We start from the raw sequence: 25,713 nt of genomic DNA on the forward strand, positions 1-25,713 counted from the left end.
AATGACTCTCTCCTAAATTTAATTTCTCCATAGAATGAGCCCTCTAATCTCCAGCAGGGGTGGGAGAGGGGTGTTGCACGGCTGAGTGAGATGAGGGGGGAAGGCTAAGGATCTAATTGCAGCTTCTTCCATAGACCTCCAATGTACCCATGTTTTCAGCTCATGCCCCATCTTTGCCTTCTGCTGTCCCTGGGGCTGCTGTTTCCCAGGATTTGCCGGGCCCTGAGTGTGGAGAGGCTGGCTTCCCAATGACATCCCATTTGCCAGGTGCTTGCTCAATGCTCGGCTTTCTCCACACTGCCATTCACTTTATTTTCCAAAAACCTGCTCCATCTCTTCCTGACTGCCATCTCTGATTCCTTTGCTTTTTTGTTTTAAATCATTACCCCCATTAAACTGAGATTTCAGGAAGGAGACAAGTGCAACAAGCCTCTCAATGGCATTTGACACAGTTTCCCGAAAGACTTCCCTCAGCTTTAAAAACGGCATCCTCTCCTGTATTTCCACTGCTGTCATCATTCACCTTCCTCCTCCCTTCTGAGGCTCTTCCTCAACCTATTAAACAGTGGCGATCCTTAGGCATCGGTCTTCAACCCTTCTCCCGTGTCACTTTTGGCCATTCACCTAGCTCTCCCCTGTTCAGTTTTGAGATCGACAGTTTAGATATCATGTACTCAGAATGTCTCCCCCACTCGCACCCTAATTGGATTGCCCCCCTGTATTAGATGCTCCCCTAGACCCCCCCATTTTTTCCTTTACAACTCATCACGGTTACACTTACTCATCAACGTCTTTCTCTCTGACTAGACTGCGAGATCCATCCAGGCAGGAGCCCTGATGCCTTGTTCACAACTGTAATTAGAGCCCAAGCAGCGAGTGTGGCGTAGAGAAGGTGCAGGACACAGTGAACAAATGCACGCTTGCAAGAATCAGTGAACCAATGAATCCATCAAACAAGCAGGAGAATTGGATTTAAACTCGAGCTCCTCCACACTTGATGTATGATCACAGGCCAGCAGATAAAAGAGACTTAACTTTTCTGAACTTCAGTTGCTGCTTCTACTAAATAGGGACAATAATCCTAGTGCCATTCCATTTCACTGGACTGAGAGGATGAAAGGAAAAGAAAAAAAAAAGAAAATCTGTATGTCATTGTGCTCGGTAAACTAAAAGTCCTATACAATGGAAGGGATTATTACGGTCATGGTAACTCTTTTACACAGAAAATGCTCATCTGTTTTAGCTGGTGGGATGGAGGAAACAGAATGGCAGGCTCAGGTTTTCAAATCCCAGTGTTCTTTAAAATATGCTTTCTTTTTTAAGGTGAGTCCCACTAAGCCGTCTCTGGTATCCTCTAACACTAGGCATTCAGGATCAAGAGACCACTGGGTCTTTTCTTTCACATCAAGCAAAACTGGTTTAAAATGCATGGCCTGCCTTCAAGGGTAATGGCTTTAACTGAAAGCAATTATTTTTTTTGAAGACAACAAAAATATTTAAAATATTTACATACACACGGGGTGTAGTACAGAGCTGAAGAAACACATGTGCCCATATCACCAGCAGCACCCAAGAAACTACACAGGAAGGAGGACCTTTGTTCAACTCATCCTTTCTGGCCCTCTAGATTTGTCCATTCTACCACTTGTGCCAAATGGGAAGAAGGGAAACTCTAAAGAAAATGCCAGCTTTCACAGGTTTATGAGATTGACAAAAGTCTCTTCTTTCACACTCTCCATCAGTTGGAAACTCTGAGCCACTGCATTAGGTTCAGTTTGGACAAACTGGCTCCTGACAGGCACCAAAATGATACTTTGGTGAGCACAATGGGAAGGAAGTGGGCAGGTGGAAAAAGCAATGGTCTCAGAATTTGAAAGACTTGAGTTCAAATTCAATTTTGCCTCAAAACTACATGGATTAGGCAAATTACATTGTTATTAACAGAAATGTTCATATCGTAAACATAACTTTTACGTCCTCCTTCTGGGGCTGAATATTATATAATATACGTTATCCTACGTTTCTTACTCTATAATGGTAATTTTTAATGGCTGCATAATTTTCATCAAGTAGATATTTCGTACTTTGCTTATATGCTTTTTTTCCTGTTAGACACTTGAATGTTTTCAGATTTTCACAATTGTGAACACCGTTGATAGGCATGCAGCTTTTTGTTAGGTAATGGTTTCTTTCTTTATGAAAGCCTCTCAGAAGTTGAAAATATGAACACTTTTATGGCTTAATACAGGATTTCAAACTGCTTTCCAAAAGGGTTATACTGCCTTCCAATGTGTTTAAATTCCTTGGCTGATAAAGCAAATACCAAACAATGGGTTGAGTTATACCCATATATTGGCTCACTGTTTTGAAGACAGGGGAAGTCCCAAAGTAAAGCATCATCAGAGTGATGCTTTCTCCCAGAAGGCTGTGGCATCCCTGGTCCCTGACTTTTCTGTCCCATGCAGTGCACATGCAGTCTCTTGGCCTCTCCCTCCTCTTCTGGCTTCCACTGACTCTGCTTCTGGCTCTCTCTGTGGCCTTCCCTATAAGGCCTTCAGCATAGGATTAAGACCCATCCTGATCAGGTGGGACACATCTTAAGCAAGGTAACTGCATCAAAAGGTCCTACTTATAAGAGTTTATACCCACAGAATGGATTAAGATTAAAAACATGTCTTTCTGGGGTACATAGCTCCAAGCCAGCACACAGTGCAAATAACAATGTATGTGTGTATAGTTTGACTAAAGTCTCATTGGGTTTGGGTATTAATTTGGGCAAGAGGTCTAATTTATTAGGTTAAAAAAAGATAAACTGTTATGTTAACTTGCATTTCTTTGAGTTCTAATGAAGTTGAACAAATTTCATGTTAACAGCATAACTACATAACTCCGGAAATTTTTCTACACATGATCCTTCATCATTTATGTAGGAGAGTCTTTGTGATTTTTTCCAAGGAGTATGAACTTTGATATAATACAGATATTAATCCTTGGTCTTTCATATTTACTACAAGTATTTTCCTAGTCCACTTTTTTTCCCTTTTTATTTTGATACATTATAAAAGACATATAGAAGTTTTATTTTATTTTATTTTTTTTAGTAAACATTTGTCAGTCTTTCTCTTTGTGATTTCTTCTCTGACTCTTAAACATAAAAGTCCTCCCAGCTAGAACTTTTGAATGTTGGGTTTTGCCGTCTTTTAGTTTGACTTTTACACATTTACCTCTTTAGTCCATCTGGAATTTATTTTGGCATGTGGTGTGAGGTGAGGGCCAAATCAGAGGTTGGAAATTCAAATTCCTATAGGGGCCATATAGGTAAGTTAAAGGAGAAAAGTGATGAGGCAGTGCATTTTAGAGGGTGGGCTCCACCAAAAGGGGGCAGGGGCTTATTCCTACAGGAATTTTGGTCTTCTGATTTTTTTAAGAGAAACTATAAATCTATAGTTTTATGAGAAGTCATCGAATCAAAAATATTGGGCCAAGACTGCAGGCCAATAAACCTTTGTGTCCCTCGGTCATATCCACTCCTCTGGATGTCCCTTTGCAGCCTCTGGTTTAAGTGGGTTCTTTTTCAGATTATCCCTACAACATGTGTTGGCTAATCCTTCTCTTCTCCATTAACTGTGAATTATTTAGTGAATAGTAAATTTTTACACATAAGTAACAACATTTCTAGGCAATTTTATTTCATTGATTTGCTTGATGTTTCTACCTGCTTTTAATTATTATTCATTTGTAATATGTTAATAGCTTTAAAGATAAGTACCCTTTCATTATTCTTCTTTTTATAATTCCTTCCATATTTTCATCTGTTTATTATTCCAGATGAAGTCTTAAAACCATTCAATCAAATCTCCTCAATTCCCTTTAGAATTCTGTTTGGCATACCATTAAACCTATAAATTGACACATTTAAGAGTATTTCACCTTCTCATCTAGGAACACGTTATATTTCCTTATTATTCATGTCCTGTTTCATAGCTTCCAATAAAATTTTACAGTTTTTGTCACATAGGTCACATACAGTTTTTTTAAGATGATAGTTTAATTTTTATTGATTTTTTTTTTGACTGGGACATTTTTCATTATATTTCCTAACTGGTTATTACAAGTATATGGGAAATCCATTGATTTTTGAAAAGCTATCTTGTGTCCCAGTTACAAGTTCTGAATTCTTATTAAGTAAAATAAGTTTTCAATTAATGTTTTTGTGTTCTCTAGGAATACAAACACATCTTTAGCAAATAACGCCAGCTTTGTCTCAGCCTCTTGTTTCATGCCTTAGATTAGCCAACACTTCTAAAATACGGTTAACTATATGGGAGGTCCGCGGTTCAAACCCCGGGCCTCCTTGACCCGTGTGGAGCTGGCCATGCGCAGTGCTGATGCGCGCAAGGAGTGCCGTGCCACGCAAGGGTGTCCCCCGCGTGGGGGAGCCCCCACACGCAAGGAGTGCGCCCGTGAGGAAAGCCGCCCAGCGTGAAAAGAAAGAGCAGCCTGCCCAGGAATGGTGCCGCCCACACTTCCCGTGCCGCTGACGACAACAGAAGCGGACAAAGAAACAAGACGCAGCAAATAGACACCAAGAACAGACAACCAGGGGAGGGGGGGAAATTAAATAAATAAATAAATCTTTAAAAATAAAATAAAATAAAATAAAATACGGTTAACTAATAGATGCACCCCTATTTCAGTCTTGATTTTAAAGAGAATTCTTTCAATATTAACCAGGATGTACAATATTGGTTTTTGACTAAAAATATTCTCTATAATGATAAGCATCTCTTTTTGCCTTTTGTTTTCAATACTGTTCTGACCTAGTACTGTCCCCAAAGGTGATTTCATCATTTATTGAATACAAGAGGCAGATCTCAGCACAGTGCACAGTGCATTTGAGAAGTGTTGGAGGCTTGCAAAATTAAGTGTGGAACCAGACATACCTGGGTTTGAATCCTAGCTCTGTCTCTGTGTGACCTTGAGCACAACTCCCTACGTCCTACTTTCCTCATCAGGAAAATGGGGATAATAATTCTGACCATTTAAAGAGATCAAACAATTCCCGAAACACAAGATCTCCAAGGAATTCCTTGCATTTATAGACTCAAGAAAACTCAAACTCTATTTGTGAAATATACCACCCCAGTCTTCTTGCTTTTGTGCTTAGAGCTTTTTCTCACTTTTCCAAAAATATATAGACTATCCCTTACACGACTCCTTTGGCCTTTGAAACAAATGAAAATAAAAATCAAGGTAATGTGTAACATGAACCAGGAATGAGACAAACTGCTTCTATTAGCCCAGAACATGAGTGCTGCTCAGATAAGGGGATGAACAAGCAGCTACTCAAACTAAAACCAGATGTTGGGAGGTTTCTGGCATACATTAAAAAAAAAAAAAAATCCTTCGTATAACTCTCATAGTCCTGTCATTTCAACAGAAGGTCCTCTGCTCTGTTTAAGCAGCTCAACCCACTGTTAAACCTTCACTTGATTGTAAAGATAATGGAGTCGTTTCCCCAAAGAGAAATCCTTTGGAAAAAACTCTTTGGCTCACAGAAGGGCCAGGCTCTGACAACGCTCAAACCCTGCACATCCTCCGGGCACAGCCTGAAACGCTTTCCCAGTGCAGTGGGAAAGGGGAAGCGAGCAGTACCAGGGAAGTGGGTACTGACTGGGGAGGGCCAATGGTGGAAAGAACTTGGAGGGTAGAGTTGGACTGCCCTGGATTCAAGTCCTGGCTCTGCCCTTGTTTGTTGTCTGCCTGTGGACAAGTTTGTTCATTTTTCTGAACCTTGTCTCTCTATCTATGAAAAGGAAGAAATAATTGTTTCTATTTCCCTGGGACTTTAATGAAATTTAAGGTAGATAATGCCTGCATAATACTTAGCATATTCTTGGGACCCTGTAAGCACTCAGGATGTTATTATTATTATTACCAATAACAATAGCAAATACCTATTATGTGCCCGGCATGGTTCTCAGTATTTTAAAAATATTAACTCATTTTATCTTAATAAGCACTCCATGAGGTGGGGGTACAATTATTATCACCATTTTTTTCAGAAAAGGAAACGGAGGAATTGATAGGTTATCTCTCTTGCTCAAGGCCATCTTGTTAATCTGTGGCAGAAAATGAATTCAAACCAGATGATCTGGCTTCAGAGTCCTACTCTTTGATCACTAAGCCACATTGCCTCTCCACTTTTATATCCCACAAAGGTTTAATCCAGTGCTACCATGAGGGAGCCTTTACCCAGAAAGGAAGATACGTAATTCACGCCACAATGGCAACCCATTTCTAGAAAACACTGCTGACCCTCATATCAACACGAACCATACCCTGTGTTCCACTTGCCTCCACCTTGAACTTTCTCTCCTCTCCTCTTCACTGCCTTATCCCCACCTCGCAGGAAGAAGTGTCTCTCCTCCTTTCCCACATTCAGGCCTTCTGCCTCTGCTTTCCAGTCCTTTGTCTCCCACCTCCTTTCATCGATCATCCTCACTCTCCCTCTCGGGCCTCCAATCTTCTCCTTTGGCTCCTTTCCCACAGCTGACAACATGATCAAGGCTCCCCCACCTTACATAAACCTTTCCTTGAACCTACGTCCTCCTCAGGTTACGCCCATCTGCCTCCCTTCCTTCTCTGTCTAGAGGGAATTGTTTCTACTCCACACCTCTCACTCAGTCCTGAACTCATGGTGACCTTGCTTCCTCCTGTGCCACTCAGGGGACACTGCTCCCACCATGGTTGCCAATGACCTCCAAATGACCAATTCCAGCAGTTTGTTTGTGATGATCTCCTGAACTTTTCTTTATGATTCATCTCTAAGTATCTCTTCCCCTGCCTACCCTCTGAACACTGGGTTTTCAGCCTTGACTCCCTGATTTTGGTTATGGTCCACTCTCTCCCTAGGTCCTCTACCACACTCACTGCCCCCTCCACATTCCCACTGAAGACACTGTTGGACTTCTGTGTCTAGTCTAGAGCTGCCCTGAGTCTAGGTCTATTTATCCAACTGCCTACCGGCAATGTCCAACAAATAACATCCACTTGGATATTCTATTAGCAGCTCCAACCTAGTGTCATTACCTCTTTTTCTCAGCAAATCCACTTCTCCCTCTCATTACCTAACAAGTACTATCACCATTCATCCAATCTCCGAGGTTAAAACTTCCTGCTTCTTTTTCACAGCTAAAATGCCAGTGGTCAAGAAAACCAGCCAAGAATTTTTCCTGGAACACATGTTCTTCTTTATATAAAAGTAGCTGACTTTGCCCAAATTCAGATCCCTTCTCTCATATAAACCTACTGTCTACCCAAATTAGTCTTCTAATTGGACTCTCTGTTTCAGTTTGAAAAACCATCCAATTTTATGTACCACTGCCAAAGAGATCTATCCCCAATCCAAACCATGCTACATTTTTACTTCAAAAACCATAGCAGGCTCTCCATTACCTGGAAAACCAATCCAGACTTTTTAAATAGCCTACAAGGCCCTTCCCAGGCTTTCTAGACTCTTCTCTGGTCACCATTTCCCCCATATGCTCTAAATACTCCCAACTCATGCAAAGGCATAAATGGGAAAGAACATGGGGAGAAAAGTTGTGGGTGTTAGAGTCAGAGAGACATGAATTTAAATTCTAGCTTCTTCATTGACTGGGTTTTTAACTTTTGCCTAGTTATTTAAACTCTCTGAGCTTTACTTTCCTTTGGGAAAAACAGTATCTACTTTGTATGCCTGTAGTAAGAGTTTTAAATAGTTTATGTAAAATATCTAGGATAATACTTGGAGATTACATGCATTGACTAAAAAGTAGTCATTAATATTAATATTATTGTTGAGTGGAGCAACCCAGGCATTGAAGGACAAATACCACATGACCTCAATAATATGAAATAAATAAACCAAGTGCCTCAGAGAGCTAGAGACTGGAAGATAAGCTTACAGGAAATCGGGGGATAGAGGAAGGATATAAGCTGACATCTACATGGGGGAAATCTATGATAAGCTGGAGGTAAGTATGTGTACAAGGAAGGGATAAAATGGGGGCATAGGGTTACCTTTGGGTGGGGCTTTGCGGGCTTGAGGGGGGCTAGGGATGGGAGGATGGGTAATATTGCCCAAGAAACTGGGGGGAGGGTGGGGCAACATACAAACAAAGGAGATTGTCAGGTGTTGGTTGAGAGTATAATGTTGAGAAAACCTTTTCAAAATATAACTAGGAAAGTTACCTGTTTAAGATACTCAAAGGGAATAATCTGATGTAGGACAGACTCCTAGGGAATATGTGAATGCTCATTTTGCCAGAGTGGGTTATAGCATTAGGTAGAGACCCATATAATGAGAGTGAAGGTATACCCACATCCTGGGGAGGACGGATGCCATCAAATAGAGGGAACTGTATCTCTCAAGAGAAATGATGGCTCCCAGGGCATTAGGGCAGTTGAGCAAGTCAAGCCCTCAACACTGTTGCAAGTATCTCTGAACATGGCTCCTCGAGAAATGAAGATTGACTGTCACTGTGGGCCCCAAAGGGAGGGGGAAATAGATATTGAATAGATGGAACCAACGTAACTATGAGGGCAATAGAAGTGTTTCACAAGAGTACACAAGGATGGATATAAAACATGTAATATTACACCAAAAAAATATAGGGGCCGACAGACTACTAATGTAAATCATAATGTAAAACATAGGATAACTAAAAATTTAGAAACTTGTATAGCCTGAAGTATAAACCACAATGTAAACACAAATGTTACCTTGTTTGAAAGCTATTGTCTCAATATCTGTACATCAGTTTCAGTAAATATGGTATGAATATGTTAAAAGATTATTGCTGTGGAAGGGAAAAGATTTTATATTGGATATGTGGGAGTACTGAATATTGTTTATATGAATTACTGAGATCTATAGCTCTTGTGAAGAGAAGCTTAATAATTAGGAAAAAAGAAAAGAAAAAGATAGGATGTAGAATTTTTCCAAATCAATATGTATTCTATATCTAACCTTTAAACTCATCGCTATATTCCATTTTACTATTAAGGGAACCTGGCATTATATTGGGTTTCACTTTTCAGAAAGTTTTGGATCACAGAGTGGCTCAACAATGGCAGCTGAGGCATACTGGTATGGGATGTTATTGACAGGGGACATATGTGTCTGGGGTGCATGGAAATGCTTGGATATACTCATAGTAGAAACAATTAAAAATAACAGCTGGGGGGGGTGCTGGGTTCCTGGCCAGGGGGGCTCTGTCGTGGTCCCTAGGGGAGCAGCAGCAGTCCCCCGGATGCAACGGCAAAGACCAGGAAGGAATGAGGGTCCAACAGTGAGCCCCTGATACTAATGACTATGCTTGTGAGCCTATACACCTGAAATAAGAACAAGGCCTAGAACAGCACTGTGCCTAAGAGTTCCCTCCTGACAGCCTCCATGTTACTCAAATGTGGCCAGTCTCGAAGCCAAACTCAGCATGTAAATGCACTGCCTTCCCCCCAGTGTGGGACATGACACCCGGGGATGAGCCTCCCTGGTGCCGAGGGATCACTACCAAGTACCAGCTGATGCTGTAACTAGAAAATGACCTTGAATAAAAGGTTCAACGCGGACCAGCAGAATATCCCTGTCTACATATAATTACAGGAGTTAAAAATGCTTTTTGACCTAATTAAGGGGGAAATGGAAAGGACAAATGAGTTTATATGGCTATGAGTCTCTAAAAAAGAGTCTGGAGGTTGTCAGAAGGATTGCCCTTATGCACACCTGAGCAGAGTCTCAGAGACAGATAAAGTAGATACACCCCCAGGTATTGGTTCTTCTGAGGGCTAAAGAGACCCACAGGTTTTATGGTCATGGCAGATGGAGTTCACTGCCATGTCAGTTGGCCCTTCTTTGGAGTTGGTGTCTCTGCGTGATGGAGCTGGACTCAGATGTGATCTCATTTCACAAGCCTTCCCTGTTACTTTACTGGAATTGTAGTTGGTGCTGGGGTTTAAGATATATCTAGGGGACCTGAATCTCTGGACTGACGATATGATATCAGGCTCTGAGCCTCAACAAGCTTCAGCTCCTACACTCTGGTTTATTGGACTTACCCCACTCAGCTAACATGGAGTTGAAGAATGTCAACCACCACACCATGGAGCCAAGAGTGCCTACAACTGAAAGCAGGAGGATTGCATCCAGTATCCATGTGGAATCTAAGCCCCCTCTTGACATAGATGTGGAATGGACACAACCAATCCAAGGTTCACAGAGAAAATGTGGCATTGGTGTGGGAAAAGTGGCCATGGTGGCTGCTGGGTGCAGGGAATGGGAGGAAGAGATGAGATGTGGAGGCATTTAAGAGGACTTGGAGTTGTCCTGGGTGGTGCTGCAGGGACAATTACCGGACATTGTAGATCCTCCCATGACCCACTGGATGGAACGTGGGAGAGTATGGGCTATGATGTGGACCATTGACCATGAGGTGCAGCGATGCCCAGAGATGTACTCACCAAATGCAATGGGTATGTCATGATGATGGGGGAGAGTGTTGCTGTGGGGTGGGGCGGTGGGGGTGAATGGGGACCTCATATTTTTTGAATGTAATATTTTTAAAAAATGAATAATAAAAAAATATATTAATATTATTAATTTTGCCAAGGCAGTTCCAGAGAGGCAGGGAGGAGTTTGTAAAGATTGGACAAGTTGTGAAACCTAGAATGGGATATGTGAGCTCTCTCCTGTAGAATCTGGAAGAAGATGAAATTTTTAAAAACAAAGAGCAGTTAGAGCCTATGGAATGTTCTGGAACCCACCTTAACATTTTTGAGCAATAGCACCAGCACAGAAAGATTACAAGACATGAATCAGTTTCAGAGTTGCTCTGCTCCCTGAATCGAGGAAGTTTAGAAAACATAAAGTTCTCAGAGCAGAAAAAAGCACTCCTCAGTTAGGTGTCTGGCTGTGCCCTGAACTGGCAGTTGTGCCTTCTTTCCTTCAGAGTTGCACACGAGAAGTTCTGCCCACCACAGAAGGTTCTAGATTACAGGGAGCATCAGTGATCTTTGACCTTCTCACTTAACCATGTTAAGTACCTATCATGAATCATGTTCTCACAGCACTGTCAAACTCTCTAATGTAGGTTTTGTTCCTAATTACAGGTGAGTCACGTGAAGCTCAGACTTATTAAAAGTGCCACATCTCCTGGAAATGTCCTTTCTTTCAAATGGACCAGGATATACCACCAATAAATAAGCTTAATCTAACTCCCAGGTTGTTGGAGAGCTAAGTGATAACGCACCGAGCGCAAAGCCTGCCATAGATCAATGCTCGATCCATGGATCGCTGTAATTATGATCCCGGCTCTGTCATTGGTGGCGGCATGACCCTGGGCAAGTCACGTGACTTCTTTAAGCCTCAGGCTTCTCATCTTTAAAAGTTAAGTGAGTCAGATAATAAAAGCCTGGCATTATGTATCCCAAAGTGGCGAACATAAACCAAATGTGAATGGAGGCTCCAGCTATGGGTAGCGGAAGGGGACTAAAATGCTGAAATGGAGGATTCTAAACATATCTGGATTTTTTTCTACTGAACTTCCTACCAGCACATTCTTCCAGTTCCCTCCCACCCCTAGCTCTCTGACCTTCACCATCTTCTTTGCCAGCTGCAAGTCTTCAGCCACCCTCTCAATGGACCCTCAACCCTTTTCCCTTCCTGCTTTAACCTCTTCCCTTAGGAAACATCATCTTAACACGTTGGGTTTGCCAATAATCTCCAAGTGTCAGTATAAAGCTCAAATGTGTTCACTGCCTGGTATGCAGACATGAGCTCTGGAGCTACAGCAGCCATCTTATGAACATGAAGTGCCAAACACGTCAACAACAGCCATGAGCCAAGGATGGCAGAGACCAAGGTGGGGAGAGCCTGTCCCTGATGCCATCCTTAAATGCTGTACCAGCCCTGAATGGGCATGCCTTCGACTGAGAGAGTACATGAGAACATCAAAGCCCCACTGAAATGCCCCTCCAGCAGGGATTTGGGTTATCTGCATACTAAACACATTTCTCACTCTCCCCTAAAGAGAGACTAGCTTTTATTGCTTAGGACCTCCTGTGTCTTGAACTACCTTTTCTTCTTTCCTGACCAGGAGGTCCCAGGGGCAGCACAGAGGGTGGGGGTGGGGTGGGAGGTGAAGAACCAATCCTAATGTCTGGGGATCAGAGAGCAGTGGGCAGGGCTAGAATCTGAGCCCCTGCAGATGCAGCGCTCCAATATTCCTAGCTCTCTTCCACTGAACAGATTTTTGGCCCCAGTCTGTCTCCGATGTGCTGACTTGAGCTCTCGCTTGTCCTACCATCTCATCTCACTTATACCAGATTGCTCCGAATAAATCAACGCGATCAGGGAGAGTGGAATTCACAGGGCACTTTTCCAAAGAAGTGTTCCATTAGAAATTTCACAAAGTGTTGCCAATGTCATTTACAAGCAGGTTAATTTATTACTAAGAGATTCTTCACTGCCATATAATATCTTATAACTCAGACGAAAGGGACATGGGGAGTGGTGAAGGAGGGACTTCTTAAAACCTGAAAATTACCCCGCAATCAATTTTCTTAGTTTCGTTTTTGAGGTGGTATGGGTTTTTACACAAGTTAAAGTATATAATGTCAGGGATCTTTCTCCTCAGATCCTTGCAAATGCACTCAGAGGCTAATGAACAATAGTATTCTCCAACCAATACAAGGGAAATACAGAAACAGCCTCATCCAGCGGTCTTTGGAAAATCATGAAGGACCCAATTTTGAATCTGAAGCTAGGCATGGGTTGCGGGGAAAGCAAGTGAAAAATATCACTATTGCCACTGAACCAGTCCTTCTGTCCATCCTGTCTCTTTTCCCTCCCTCCTTTTTTGCCTATCTCAATCTTAGTCCCCTCCCCTGATTACAGAAATGAATGCACCTAATAAGATAAACCCTTTAGCGCTAATAAAAACTTTCCCTTGCTCAAAAGCCTGCAATGGCACCCAATGCTTAGAGCATGAACTTTTCCCTTAGCGTGGTGTTCAAGGCTCTCCAGGGTAATCCACTTCTCTTCAGGGCACCCTGTGCTCTAGCCAGTTCCTCAAGGCTCTTAAATTTCCACTGGCCTATTTTCTTCTCATGCTACCTGGAATGATTTCCATAGCACTCCCTTCCCATTTTCCTTCTTTAAATGTGAAAATTCTCCCCATCCTTAAGGTACAGGTCAGATGTCACTTCATCCCGATAGCTGTCACTACCCCATCCACTGGATATGTCTTTTCTTCTTCTAAGCCTCATGGTGCCTTGGCCAGTGACTCCAGGAGTGACTTTGCTCCTTTCCTTGGATTAGAGGCACTTACTTTGTTTCATGTCCCTTAATCTAGACCATGAGTTCCTCTTACCAGAAACTCCGTTATCCCTTCTCAGTATCCCCTGGTTGGGAAAGAGCAGGATGTAACATTTGTTGGATGAGGACATGACGGAGAGCAGGAGGAAGATGGGAGGAATACACTAAATCTGCTTCAGGTCCCTAGACATAGAACATGTCAGTTTACAGCAGCTGCCTGGCCATGAAAGAAACAATTCTTTCTTCAATTATCACAAATGAGCTGGTCCTCCAGACCGAAGAGATCAGGGCATGTTTCTCATAAAAACTTCCCAGTCTTTATGTTTTCTAACAGTGATTCTCATTTTTTCCCTCTGGATTTCTAGGTCCACTATGGAGGACTTCTGCTATTTTTCAACTTTGCTCACATGGCCACAATAGCAAGTGAATCTGTCCCTTTATGTTTCAGTATCAACCAAAATTTAAAAATAAGATGCTATCTGGTGATCCAAACCACTCCAATACTGACCTGTCAGTCTTTGGGTTGCAAGCAATGCATAAAAAGGTATTTTTATTTTTAAAGTTTTGGATGCTGTGAGATTTTTTTTCATGGTCTTTTATTGACTTCTCAAGAAAACTTCCTGGATTGCTATAAGACAGTTACTTAAAACTGGAGGCAAGTTAATGGGAGGAGATTGTATTCCTTGGAACACCGATGAAAATACACTATTGAGATTGAACCACAGCAGTGGTGAGACGCTGTGGTGGAGTGGGGACAGCGTGAGTTTTGGACACCATGTTTCCAGCCCAGCTCTGCCCTCACTACCTGTGGGACTTGGGACCAGTCAGTTAAGCACTCTGTATCTCAATTCCTTCATCTCAGATTATGGATCTCCATTTGAGAGGGAAAGACAGTTCTTTCTGTAAACAGCTGCCTTTTTTTTTTAATTCCAAAACTCGCTTGGTTTGTGAGGTATGTGTGTGTGTATGTGTGTAAATTCATCTAGTTCAGAGGGCGCTCTGTCAGATTAGGTCTTTCTGTGTGTACACAGTTTATAAAGAGCTTTTGGATTTTTTTTCAAAATCAAGGCAAAAGATAAACTCATTTAATTGAAAATATCAGCTGGATTGTATTAAATGGACGGAAAAGCAAAGCTGCACACAGTATAGTCATTTGTTAAATGAAACACAATTATTTCTTCTGTTACTTAATTGTAAACAGGCCTAAGTACTCTGGATCCTGACATCTCGGATCTGTTTAAATTGCAGGTCTGGATTTCAACCTGGAATGCAGGAAGGGTCATATTTCGGTTTGTGTGTTAAGCAAACCTGAGAGTTACAGTTGTATGTTGGGACCATAATGACTTCACTAAAACAAGACTTAAACTTTTAATTAACCTGCCAAGACCAATGACAACTTCGAGCTCACAGGTAACAATCACAGACAGCTGAGACTCAGTGCCAGGGACTCTTGGGGAGAAAGGAATTAACAGCAGCCTTAGAATCAGTCTGTTTTTGTATTAAAGAAAAAAGGTGCTCATTAAGGAATCACATAGCTTGGAGGGAGACAGGTCAGAAAGACAGCAAGAGCAAGGGGGAGGAGGGGTGGGAAGTGGGCAAGAATATGAACTGCTCCTCTTGATTGTTGATGGTGTTTCAAAGACTGTGCTAAGGCATGCTGTATTTGCTATCACTAATCTTCACCATGGGATTGCAAAGTACTGTTATTATTCCATTTTTCCAGCAAGAAAAACGAAGCTAAGCAAGACGCTGGGACTGTCTGTGGTCACGGAGCTAACAGGTGAGGGAAGGAAGGAATGGAAAGCGTGGAGAGCACTGGCTTTCAGAGCTTAGTTGATGAATCACCAGAATCACAATCACCTGAACTCTACGTTAGGCCCACTGAATCAAAATTTCTGGGGAAGTGGATGTGGCTCAACTGATAGAGCATCTGCCTACCATATAGGAGGTCCAGGGTTCAAACCCAGGGCCAGCTGGCCCATGCACAGTGCTGACACACGCAAGGAGTGTCATGCCATGCAGGCACAACCCTGAGCCCTATGCGCAAGGAATGCACCCTGCAAGGAGAGCTGCCCCGCGTGAAAAAAATGCAGCCCACCCAGGAGCGGCGCCATGCACATGGAGAGCTGATGCAGCAAGATGATGCAACAAAAAGAGACACAGATTCCCGGTACTGCTGAGAATGCAAGCAGACACAGAAGAACACACAGTGAATGGATGCAAGAGAGCAGACATTGGGGGGGGGGGCGGGGAGGAGAGAGGAAAGGGAGATAAAATTTTTTTTAATTGTTTACTTTTATTTTATTTTATTTTTTTTTAAAGATTTATTAATTTATTTAATTCCCCTCCCCTCCCCCAGTTGCCTGTTCTCTGTGTCTATTTGCTGCGTCTTGTTTCTTTGTCTGTTTCTGTTGTCAGTGGCACGGGAAGTGTGGGCGGCGCCATTCCTGGGCAGGCTGCTCTTTCATTTCACGCTGGGCGGCTCTCCTCACGGGTGCACTCCTTGCGCGTGGGGCTCCCCTACGCGGGGGACACCCCTGCGTGGCAGGGCACTCCTTGCGCGCATCAGCACTGCGCCTGGCCAGCTCCACACGGGTCAAGGAGGCCCAGGGTTTGAACCGCGGACCTCCCATGTGGTAGACGGACGCCCTAACCACTGGGCCAAGTCCGTTTCCCAGAAATTTTTAAAAATCATAAAAATCTTAAAAAAAATTTTTTTTTCTGGGGATAAGGCCCAGGAATTGGAATTTTTGAGTAGCTTCCCAAGAGATTCCTCTGTACAACCATGTTTGAGAATCACCCATAAGGTGTTATAACCTCATGCTGCTCAAAATATGGTCCACGGGCCAACAGCCTCAGTGTCACTGGGTGCTGGTTATAAACGCAGAATCGAAGGCTCCACCCAGATCCACTGAGTCAGAATCTGCATTTTAACAAGACGCCCAGCTGGTTCATAAAAGTACATTAAAATCCCAGAAGCACTGTATAGCCTATCTGTTCTAAACGACAGTATAGTGTTAACTGGAGAGGAAAAGACAGGTTTCATCATTTAGGTGAGAACAGAGGAACCAGAGGGAAAAGGAAGACCATCTTCTTAATTATGACACAACAGGTTAGCAAGCCCTGACAAGTCAAGAGCTAGCAAAGGTACCTAACTGTATGTACGTTTTATTTCTCTAAGAGGCATACCCTAATTAAAAGTAGCTTTTCATGGTGCTGTAATATCTTTTTCATATTTATACATGATTAAAAAGAAAGAATTCTGATTTTAAAAGTCTGAGTTATAGGCAAGCATGACACTCAGTGCTTCTTTGCAAACCATGCTAAGAGAAAGTGGCTGTGAGGCCAGGAAGCCGGAACTTGGGTACTATGAATGACTTGATAATCATGTCTCTACGTGGAAGCCATCATGTCCAGAGAGAGAAAAGAAACAGGCTCTGGCGCCTGGCAAGTCCCACAAAGTGACAGTGTAATTGATAGTGAAAACCAGAACTGGGCTCTCTGATGACAGGGGACAGGGCTGCACAGTTAGCTTTATGTCACCAGTAACCATGGAGCTGTGGTTTCAAATTCCAGAATCTTGAGAAACCAAGAGCTGGAAAAATCAAGTGATTTGTGCGAGATCAAAACATGAGTTAGTGGTAGAGATTCAGAGTGGAACATGCTTTCCTTTCCCCTGCACCACAAAAGAAAGCATTCAAGAAGAAAATAACAGCACTGCCGCTGCCCAGGTGGTGGCTACTGTCAGTGCCCCCTATGGGGGCCTGTGGTGGGCTGAAGCTGTGTGTACCCCAGAAAAAAACGTTCTCAAAGTTAATCCCTTCCTGTGGGTGAGGACCCATTGTAAGTAGGATTTTCTGATGAGGCAGCTTCAGTTAATGTGTGGCCACTCATTCAGGATGGGTCTTAATCCTATTACTGGAGTTCTTTATAAATGAAGTGAGTACAGGGAGAGAAAGAAAAGCCACAGAAGCAAGAAGCCAAAATCAACGAAACCCACAAGAGAAGGACCAGCAGTCGCTGCCATGTGCCTTGCCAAGTGGCAGAGGAGCCAAGGACTGCTGAGCTGGTCTTCGAGAAGAAAGCATCTCCTTGTTGATGACTTGATTTGAATGTTTTACTGGATTCTAACCATAAGCGAATAAATTCCTGCTGTTCATGCCGGACTGTCTCAGGGTATTTGCTATGAGTAGCCTAGGAAACTAAAACAGCCTGAGCAGAGAAAAGGCCACATTCATACTCATTCCCTTAGCAACTACCCTGGGTGCTGGAGAGGCAGAGAAGAACAGAAGAAAGTCTCTGCCTTCCAAGCACTCACAGGCCAGCAGCCAGGTCAGACACTTCCAAAACTAGGAGAGCACAAAGGGTTACTTCCTATGTCACAGCTATTTTCCTGATGACCCACAGGGTACAATATTGAGCCTGGATTTGCAGCAGCAGATTCTCTCGCATGCCGCACATTTCGCTGGAAGATACCCTCTGCTCAGATCCTAAGGGTCAACTTGCAAGTATGAGGAGAGTAGCTTGACAATGACCACCACGGTTTAGAAGGAAGATCCAGAGTCTTGCAAGAGTTTTAGAAACCAAGTCCCAGATTGAGAGATTTTTCTTCAACTCCATTTTGGAAATCAAAGGGACTCCCAGTGAAAGACTAAGACAAGAAGTTTTCAGGTAACCACATAGAACTTTTCATTCATCAGGAACCCCAGTCCCAAGTGTTCTAGCTAACGGGGTTTTGTTTTTCTGTTAGTTTTATTATCCTGTAGGGGATTTAACTCCAGGCATGCTATGGGTTTGAAGAGCATGGAGGAAGATGCAGTCCCCAGACCATTCTGTGTGTCATAGTACTTCCAATATAAACTCAGGCGAAAGAAAAAAAGAAAGAGAGAGAGGGTGGGAGAAAGACAGACTATTGAATGACAATTAAATACAATACATGATCCTGGATGGAATCTAAGAATGGAGAAGAAAAGGCTCAAAAGGACATTATTGGGACATAAAAAAAAATTGGAATACAGAATGTAAGCTTTATATTGATGTTAAATTTCTTGAACTTGATAACTGCACTTAAGGTGCTTACAAAGTGAATATCCCTGTTCTTAGGAAATGTACGTGCGAGCATTATGTGTTCAAGGAGTACGATGTGTGTAAGCTGCTCTCAAATGTTCAGAAAATAGCTAGGTAGGTGATGTATTGATTGACAGATGGATAAATAAATAGAATGACATGGCAAAGGTGGCAAAATGTTAAAATTGGTGGACCTGGGTATCTGGAGAGTGTGGGGGTATACTGGAGTTCTCTTTACGGGGTTTGTATTATTTTTGAAACTGTCATATATATTTTAAATTGTTAAAAAAATAAACAAAAACCCATCACCACCACAAAACAATATAAAGTCAGAAAAAAAAGCTTTCTGACTTGAACCACCAAGACTACATGACCTACGGCACTCTATGGTGATCTGAGGAGGAGACACATTCTGAAGAATGCACTGGTAAAAACAGAACTCTTTAGAACAGGGTGCCAGCCTCCCCAGACGCTCTGAAGTAGTAGCCAAAGCCTCCTCCACCACGTGAGAAAGCTAAGGGGTCAAGCCCCTATCTAAACCACCAGTGATCAGGATGTCTCCATTCTCAAGGAAACCTCAGTCTGAATGAGGACTTTGCTCATCCAACTCTTTCCACTATCTCTGATCTCACGGACTCTCCAAGCCTTTCTTTTCTCATCTGCTAGGGATTGTAGCTCCAAAAGCAAAAGCAAAACCAAACAAAAACAGTACAACAAATCGGTTGAGAAGACCCGCGTGAGACTAACAGGTGTTGGGAAGACGCGTCCACAGAGAGGAGCTGCGGATGTGTGGCCGCTCACGCAGGGTTCCTGTCTCATATTGTCGGTTCCGCCCCTTGGTCTTTAAAAGGAGCTGCTGCTCCACGCATCCCGTCACAGTCAGCAGGAGAAAGGCAACGACAACAGTCCTAGGCTTAGATGCCAGCCCAGAATGGCCTGCCAGCCCCTCCTGCCACTTCTTGCCCTTATTTCCCTGCAGCTCATGCTCAGCCTCTGTCCAGCAAGCCCAGTCATGATGCCCTCACGCCAGACTCTGGGTGGAATCCGCAGCTCTGGGCAACAAACATTCCCTTGGCAGCTGCAACCCACAGAATCCCCAAGCATCATTCAACCCAAAGAGACAATATCCCATGGACACGGGGGTGGAGCTTCCTTACCGATGGCAGTGGTGAGGAAAGAAACCACTTCAGACTCCTTCCCATCATTGTAAATTGCCAGGTGCCAGATTCCTGAATCCAAATACTGGATGAAGCCGGTTTCATGGCTAGAAGGGGGGACGACACCCCGAGATTTGCGCTGGGGTCCCTCCAGGCTCCGTGCCTCCTGGGTCAGGAGCCTCCTTCCATCCAGCAGCTCTACAAAATCAAACTAAAGTACAAAGAGAACATAATTAGCAGTGGATTTGCTTCACCATAATGACAGGTTCTAAGAGCATCTCATGGGAAGGGTACTAGGAAACACAAATTGAAAGAGGCACAAGAAGCTAGAATCCCATGAAGGCAGATCAGCCAACTCAAACTCCTCCCTAGACCCCACTTTTCCATAGTGTTGCTTCCTGACTCTCTTGTGAGTGCAGCATAATTACTGCATTATTGTTTAGCCTCGTTTTAATTTTTGCTGTAGGTGTGATGGCTGAATTTGTACCAGGATAACTATATTTTGTCAATGGTGGGCACAGGATTTCAAACCCAGCCACTTAATGATTGTTTGAACTCTGTGCAAACAATGATGGGATGGGGGAGGGGTTCTGTGTCCTAGGATTGGGACAGGAGCACCAGACATGCCTTAAATGTGCAAATGAAAACTTCCTTTTGTCAATGACCCTTTCTAAATGCTCCCATTTCAGGGAATAAAATTAAGAAAACTAATATTTTAGAACTGGATTAGCTCAATACTTTATCATTAATTACACGCTGTGTCAAATACAATTGCCAATTGATCTAAAACGATTAGTGGGAGATTCAGGAGAAGTCAGTGTTAACAATAGGGAGGTGGCTCAGTCCTACTGGCCTCCTAGCAAGCAGACTGAGTAAATGATCTCGCATCTATCTATCTATCTATCTATCTATCTATCTATCTATCTATCTATCATCTATCTCTTTGTTAAAAACAAGATAGATACTTATTTTTGCTCATGTAAAAACGTATGGAGCTAAGAAGTACAGGAAAAGTATAGTAGTTCTCTGAATTCATCAGGAACCCAGGCTTCCTGGATTTTTCTGTGACTTCATTCCTCGTAAGTGTACCTACGTAGCTTTTCCCTAAAAATCTTAAGTAGCTATTGGGGCTAAGAAGACTGCATTTGGCCTGCGAATGCCTGTGGGATACCTATGGCTTATATTACTCCAGTTCCCGAGCTGGGAGGACCTTGCGCACATCACTCTTCTTTACTAGTCATCACTGGTAAGATGTCAATCATCACCGACAACCTTCTAAAATGCTTCTGATGTGCATGTGTATGAGTTAATGTGTAGCCCTGACAGCGAGAAGGAATACAAAAGACTAAGTGAGTAATATTTATTAAGGACCTCCCATTCTGAACCAAGTCCTGCAGCAGCTATTTACCAAGGTTATTCTTTATTTCTCACAAGAGCCCTGCAAAGTGGGTGCTGTCATCACCACATTATAGACTGGAAACTTGCTCAGAGAGGATAAGTAATGGACCCTGGGCTACAAAACTGATGCTGGTAGGATTCAAACACATGTCTGTCTGACCCCAAAGTGCATGCTTTTTCTCTAGACCACATTTCATGGAAAATAATTTAACAGAGGGGGTTGGGTAATAGTGGAAAGGGTACAGAGATTTCCTAGAATTCCCAAGGGGTTAACCCGAAGTCCCAGGGATGCAACCCATCTAATTTGGAAGGGAGGGTCCGAGTGGGGCAAATGGAAGGATGGGACATACAGATGTAAGATTCCTCAGGCTCCAGGCTCCAGGTTTAAGCGCTAGGCTCCGGAACTCTGGATTAAGATTTGAGGTGGGAGTCCCTGGGGACCAGTGTACATGGGGTCTGGTTACCTGTGTATGTGAAGGAGGAAGACCTTTTCTGCCATAAATGCCAACCAGAGCTGCCTTTCCCAGAGACACATTGAATTTCAGATGCACAGGATGATCTATGAACACCTGAGATCTCCAGAAAGTGCCAGGAGGAATCTTCTGGGAAGCCCGTCTCCCCACGTCGATTTCTCCAGAGTCTATAAAACTGTCCTCTGGAAAGAAACTACTGGGCTTTCCTACCAAGACACAGGGAAGGGAAGACAAAAATGTCACAGTTAGCCATAAATGAAACAAGGAATCTGAGCCCCTGAGCAAGCAGGCCTCTCCTGGCACCTTCCTCTCTAGGACTTTGTTGTTTTTTCCCAGTGATGCTCAAATTCTTCTGCTAAAAAAAATATATTCTTCCAAAGCAGTATGGGTCCTCCCCAAGGGCCATCTGTTTACTGCATAACTCCACAGCTTGTTAAGATGTATTTTGATCCTAAAAATAATCACTTGCAGTCACATGAGAATAACTCTGAGTGTGTGTGTTCGTGGCTGTGTAAAGGAGTGTAAGCTAAAATAGAAACGATAGAGGGATAAGGTGTTGTTATTAAATGCACAGAACGATTTCCCCAGCAGTGGGAGGCGTGACTTGAGTGGAGTAAGGGATTTTAAAAGTTACGAGTCTGTAGAAATTGGGGGCTGGGGAGGGGCACATTCTGAGACTAAGCTATAAGGATGGGGGTTTGTGTTGGCACAGGGGTGGGAGTTGGGGGAAATGAAGAAGACAGTATTTCTGATGGGAAGAAACATTTCTTAACATGCTTCTTTGTCTTTCGGTGGAGGTGGGTATCATTTTTGTGGTAAGTGTGTAGAGTTGAGGGAATTTCTCATGCTGAGGCACAAAGTCTATGATACACTTGGAAATTCAACCCAGACCCCCAAGCCTGAGCCCAGCGTCCATGCAGGGAGGTCAGGAACAAGGTCTCTTGCTACTCTGTCACTAATGAGTACCATGACAGCTTTCTGGGGACACCACGAGTGCCAGGAAGGAAGGCTTCTTATCAAACTTCCTATGTTTAGTAATTCAACACACTCACATGTGAAAAACATAAACCTAAACTTCCTGCCAGACATCAGCCTTCAGAGAGCGGGCGGAGAGCGAGGAGACCCTCAGGCCCCTGACAAACCAAGCCCCCGTCAACAACTACATGCCATCTGCCATCAGGAGGGGGCTCTCTGGGCATCCCAGTCTCAAAGTGGTTTTTTTTGTGCTGTTAGAGATGTTCAAACAGACACTTTAGAGAACAAGAATTCATTTGTAAAGTAAACATGTTTGTAGGAGCTTTTTATAAAAAGCATTTGGGGAATAAGAAATTAAAATGTCTTTTTCCCCCCTAGCTTTGTGAGACTCCTTACAAAGCACATTTGATGCTGAAATGGAGCTTGGCAGGGCATTGTTGTAGTCATAAAATATTTTACTGTTTTAAATAATAAAATTCAATTTAAATGTTAAACTTCTCCATATGTTATCATTCCCCTATAAACTCCTAGGCAGAAACATCAGAGTTTTAGCTCCAAACCATTAAATGTTATTTTAATTAAAAATATGCCAACAAAAAAGTTAAAATGCATGCTATTGAAAAAGTACCACTAGTAATTCTGTCATTAGCATGGGAAAGAGTTGGCATTTAATTCCTTTATGGAAGGAAAATGCCGCAGACTCTTACCTTGAAAGCACAGACACACACAGAATCTACCACACTGTGGTTTGGAAAGTTCTAAGGTAGCAGCCAAATTCACAAAGCACTAAGATAGGAAATAATTACTCTCACATTCTTCTTTATCTGATTTTTTGGGTTCCTAATACCACAATCCTTTTATATCCCAGGTAGAAATTAGAATACCCTTTGGCTTTTAATTTGGCTAAGGAGGCAGAACTATGAGGGAGTATGAATCAAAACCAGGATGGATTTTGAGCTTTTTTACTCCTAGAAACTGCAAAGAAATGGCCCCAGGACTGCTAATTCCAAGGACTCATTTTCTTAGTGAGTAGGTGGGAGTCAGTCAGCACTGCTGGGATTTCAGAATTTGTCTGCATTCAAATAACTCCCATGTCTGAGAATAAATAATAGACAACTTTGCCCACCGCTGCTGTAGAAACCAGCACAGTTTCTTTCCCCTCTAGTGAACATACCTCTAGGGGACAGCTGCTGTTTCAGCCGAATTCAGTAATGTTATAGGTCAGAGGCCAAGCTCGGGGACTCCTTCCAAGGTCTGCAGGTCCCACAGGCATAAATAAGCTGGCTCCTCCCCTAGGGAAGGGGGCAGCAGGGGTATTTTCTTTCCCAGTATTCTAGTATTTCACCAGAAGGGCCCAATTTAAAAGGCAAATCGTTTTTGGTGTGTATACAACAATAAATTAAAAATAGTAAGTTTCTGTCTAGGGCCTCCGCCCTCCCCATCCCCCATAGCCCCTACTCCCAAGACCTTGACTTTCTAAAACTGAGTCTGTCAGGGTCACTCTGGAGCTTTTGTTCAAAAGTGGCCTTTGTGCTAGAAGTCACCCTGTCCTTAGGAAGAGGCCAAGGCCCAATCTATGAGGGAAAAGAGAAGCCCCATTTGGAAATTTACCCTTTTCTTATTCTTCCTTTCCCTCCCACAGGGGAGCAGCCATAGGCATGCAGTGGGCGTGGTTGAGGGGAAAGAGGCAGGGGACTGGCTGGACTGAGAGTCCGCCAGAGTGAAACCCCCTTCTGAGCAACAAGCTGTGAGCACCGAGGGTGAAAAAACAGTATCACACAGCGAAGCCCACCAGTCCTGGGGTAACGAGGGGGGCAGAGGCAGCTGGAGGAGAAAAGCCCTGTGCATAAATGTAGAGGCAGTGGTACTCCTAGTACCATTAGTGACTGTCAATTGAGCTCTGACTATGTGCCAGCACTTTCACATGTATCAGTTGAGATCATTCTCACAGCAGTATGAAAACGTACATATGCTGGCCCAGGATTCTTAAGAAACCTTTTAGAGATGAATCCATTTGGGGTCGTTTATTTATGAGAATATGGCTCCTTAGAGTTGATGATTATTGAAAACTGTAAAAAGATATTCTCAATCAATGGTGGTGGGTTGCTGACACTCTAAAACATCAAGAATCCAATTTAATTCACAGCCCAAGCAGGCTAAATATCACATACCAAGGCTAGACCAGGTAGATGCATTTAGGAACTTCCTGACATCTGGCGGGTAAGAAGTTGACAGTTTTTACAAATTAAGGACCCACAAACAGGACCCAGAGTTAAAGGGCAACAGTCGGAGGTCTTGAGACATTCAAGAGAAGGACACTGAACAATCACTGGGTGCTCTCAGAGGCTTAACAAACAGTACAAAGAGCTTAACTCAGGATTAGGGACCCCCAGCCTCAGGATTAGGTTTCACAGGGCGGATTCTATCGCAACACTCCTTTTCTTTGTAGAGATACACAGATCTAGGCTTCCTAGAGCAATGCTGTACAAATACACAGTCATGTCTATACAAGAAAGTTCTCAAGGAATTGTTCAAGTGATTGGACAGCTCAGTCAAATAAATAAGAGAGATCTGGAAGAACTGAAAATCCACGCACTTTCCAATCACTGCCTTTACTTTTCTGAACTGAGACCTATCTATATCAGTTCTAAATTCCTAATCAACTAACATGTTCCTCCTCCCCCACCTTTGTGGTTCTTTTCAATGTAATAACTTGCACAAAGAATCCTTTAGTTTCCTTAGCAACTGTTTGAAATTTATTTGGTTATCAAAATAAGCTGTTCCATTTTGGGGAGCCCAGCTGAGCCTGCGTGCAGCAATTTCCACGGTTCATACTGACGGGCAATTTTGATTTCATTGCAGAAAGAAGAAAACGCTATCCCTAGTCCACCAATTCAACCATCAGAAATGCTTGTTTATTCACAGCTTTTCTCCCCCTCCCCATTAACGCATAACACAAGTTCTTGTGGTTTTTCTTCGAAAAGCTGCTGTATTTGGTTTTGTCCCGCAACGACCCCGAAATGGTTACAGCTACTTTGAAAATAGAGAAAATGGATTGCACTTTGATGTTTTGTTAAAGACGTGAGAGGACATTTAACATACTGTGTTTAACATACATTTCATTAGTATGATTAAGAAAAATACATCCTTCAAAAAACATTCAAAAGTAAACCAAACCTTTGCAGGACATATGGAGAAAAGGGGTTAAATGGTCTGGATTTTTGGGATTTTAAAATATGATTTAGAATGGTCTGGGATTTGGGTGAACAGCAAGAAGGCAATAACA

General features: G+C 42.9%; 1 protein-coding gene across 8 annotated transcripts in view; it reads right to left on the minus strand.

Moving 5' to 3' along the window:
- Positions 1 to 25,713, minus strand: part of TENM4 (teneurin transmembrane protein 4) — an 801,291-nt gene that overhangs the window by 182,413 nt on the left and 593,165 nt on the right. For all 8 annotated transcript variants that reach the window (XM_058306052.2, XM_058306055.2, XM_058306053.2 and 5 more), the window contains 2 exons: positions 21,444 to 21,658; positions 19,582 to 19,792 (listed from right to left, as the gene is read on the minus strand). In XM_058306052.2, coding sequence (XP_058162035.1) covers positions 19,582 to 19,792; positions 21,444 to 21,658 — 426 coding nt within the window. The remainder of the gene's footprint in view (positions 1 to 19,581; positions 19,793 to 21,443; positions 21,659 to 25,713) is intronic.

The sequence above is a fragment of the Dasypus novemcinctus genome, chromosome 10 (assembly GCF_030445035.2).
Source record: "Dasypus novemcinctus isolate mDasNov1 chromosome 10, mDasNov1.1.hap2, whole genome shotgun sequence".
In the NCBI taxonomy this organism is placed as follows: Eukaryota; Metazoa; Chordata; class Mammalia; order Cingulata; family Dasypodidae; genus Dasypus; species Dasypus novemcinctus.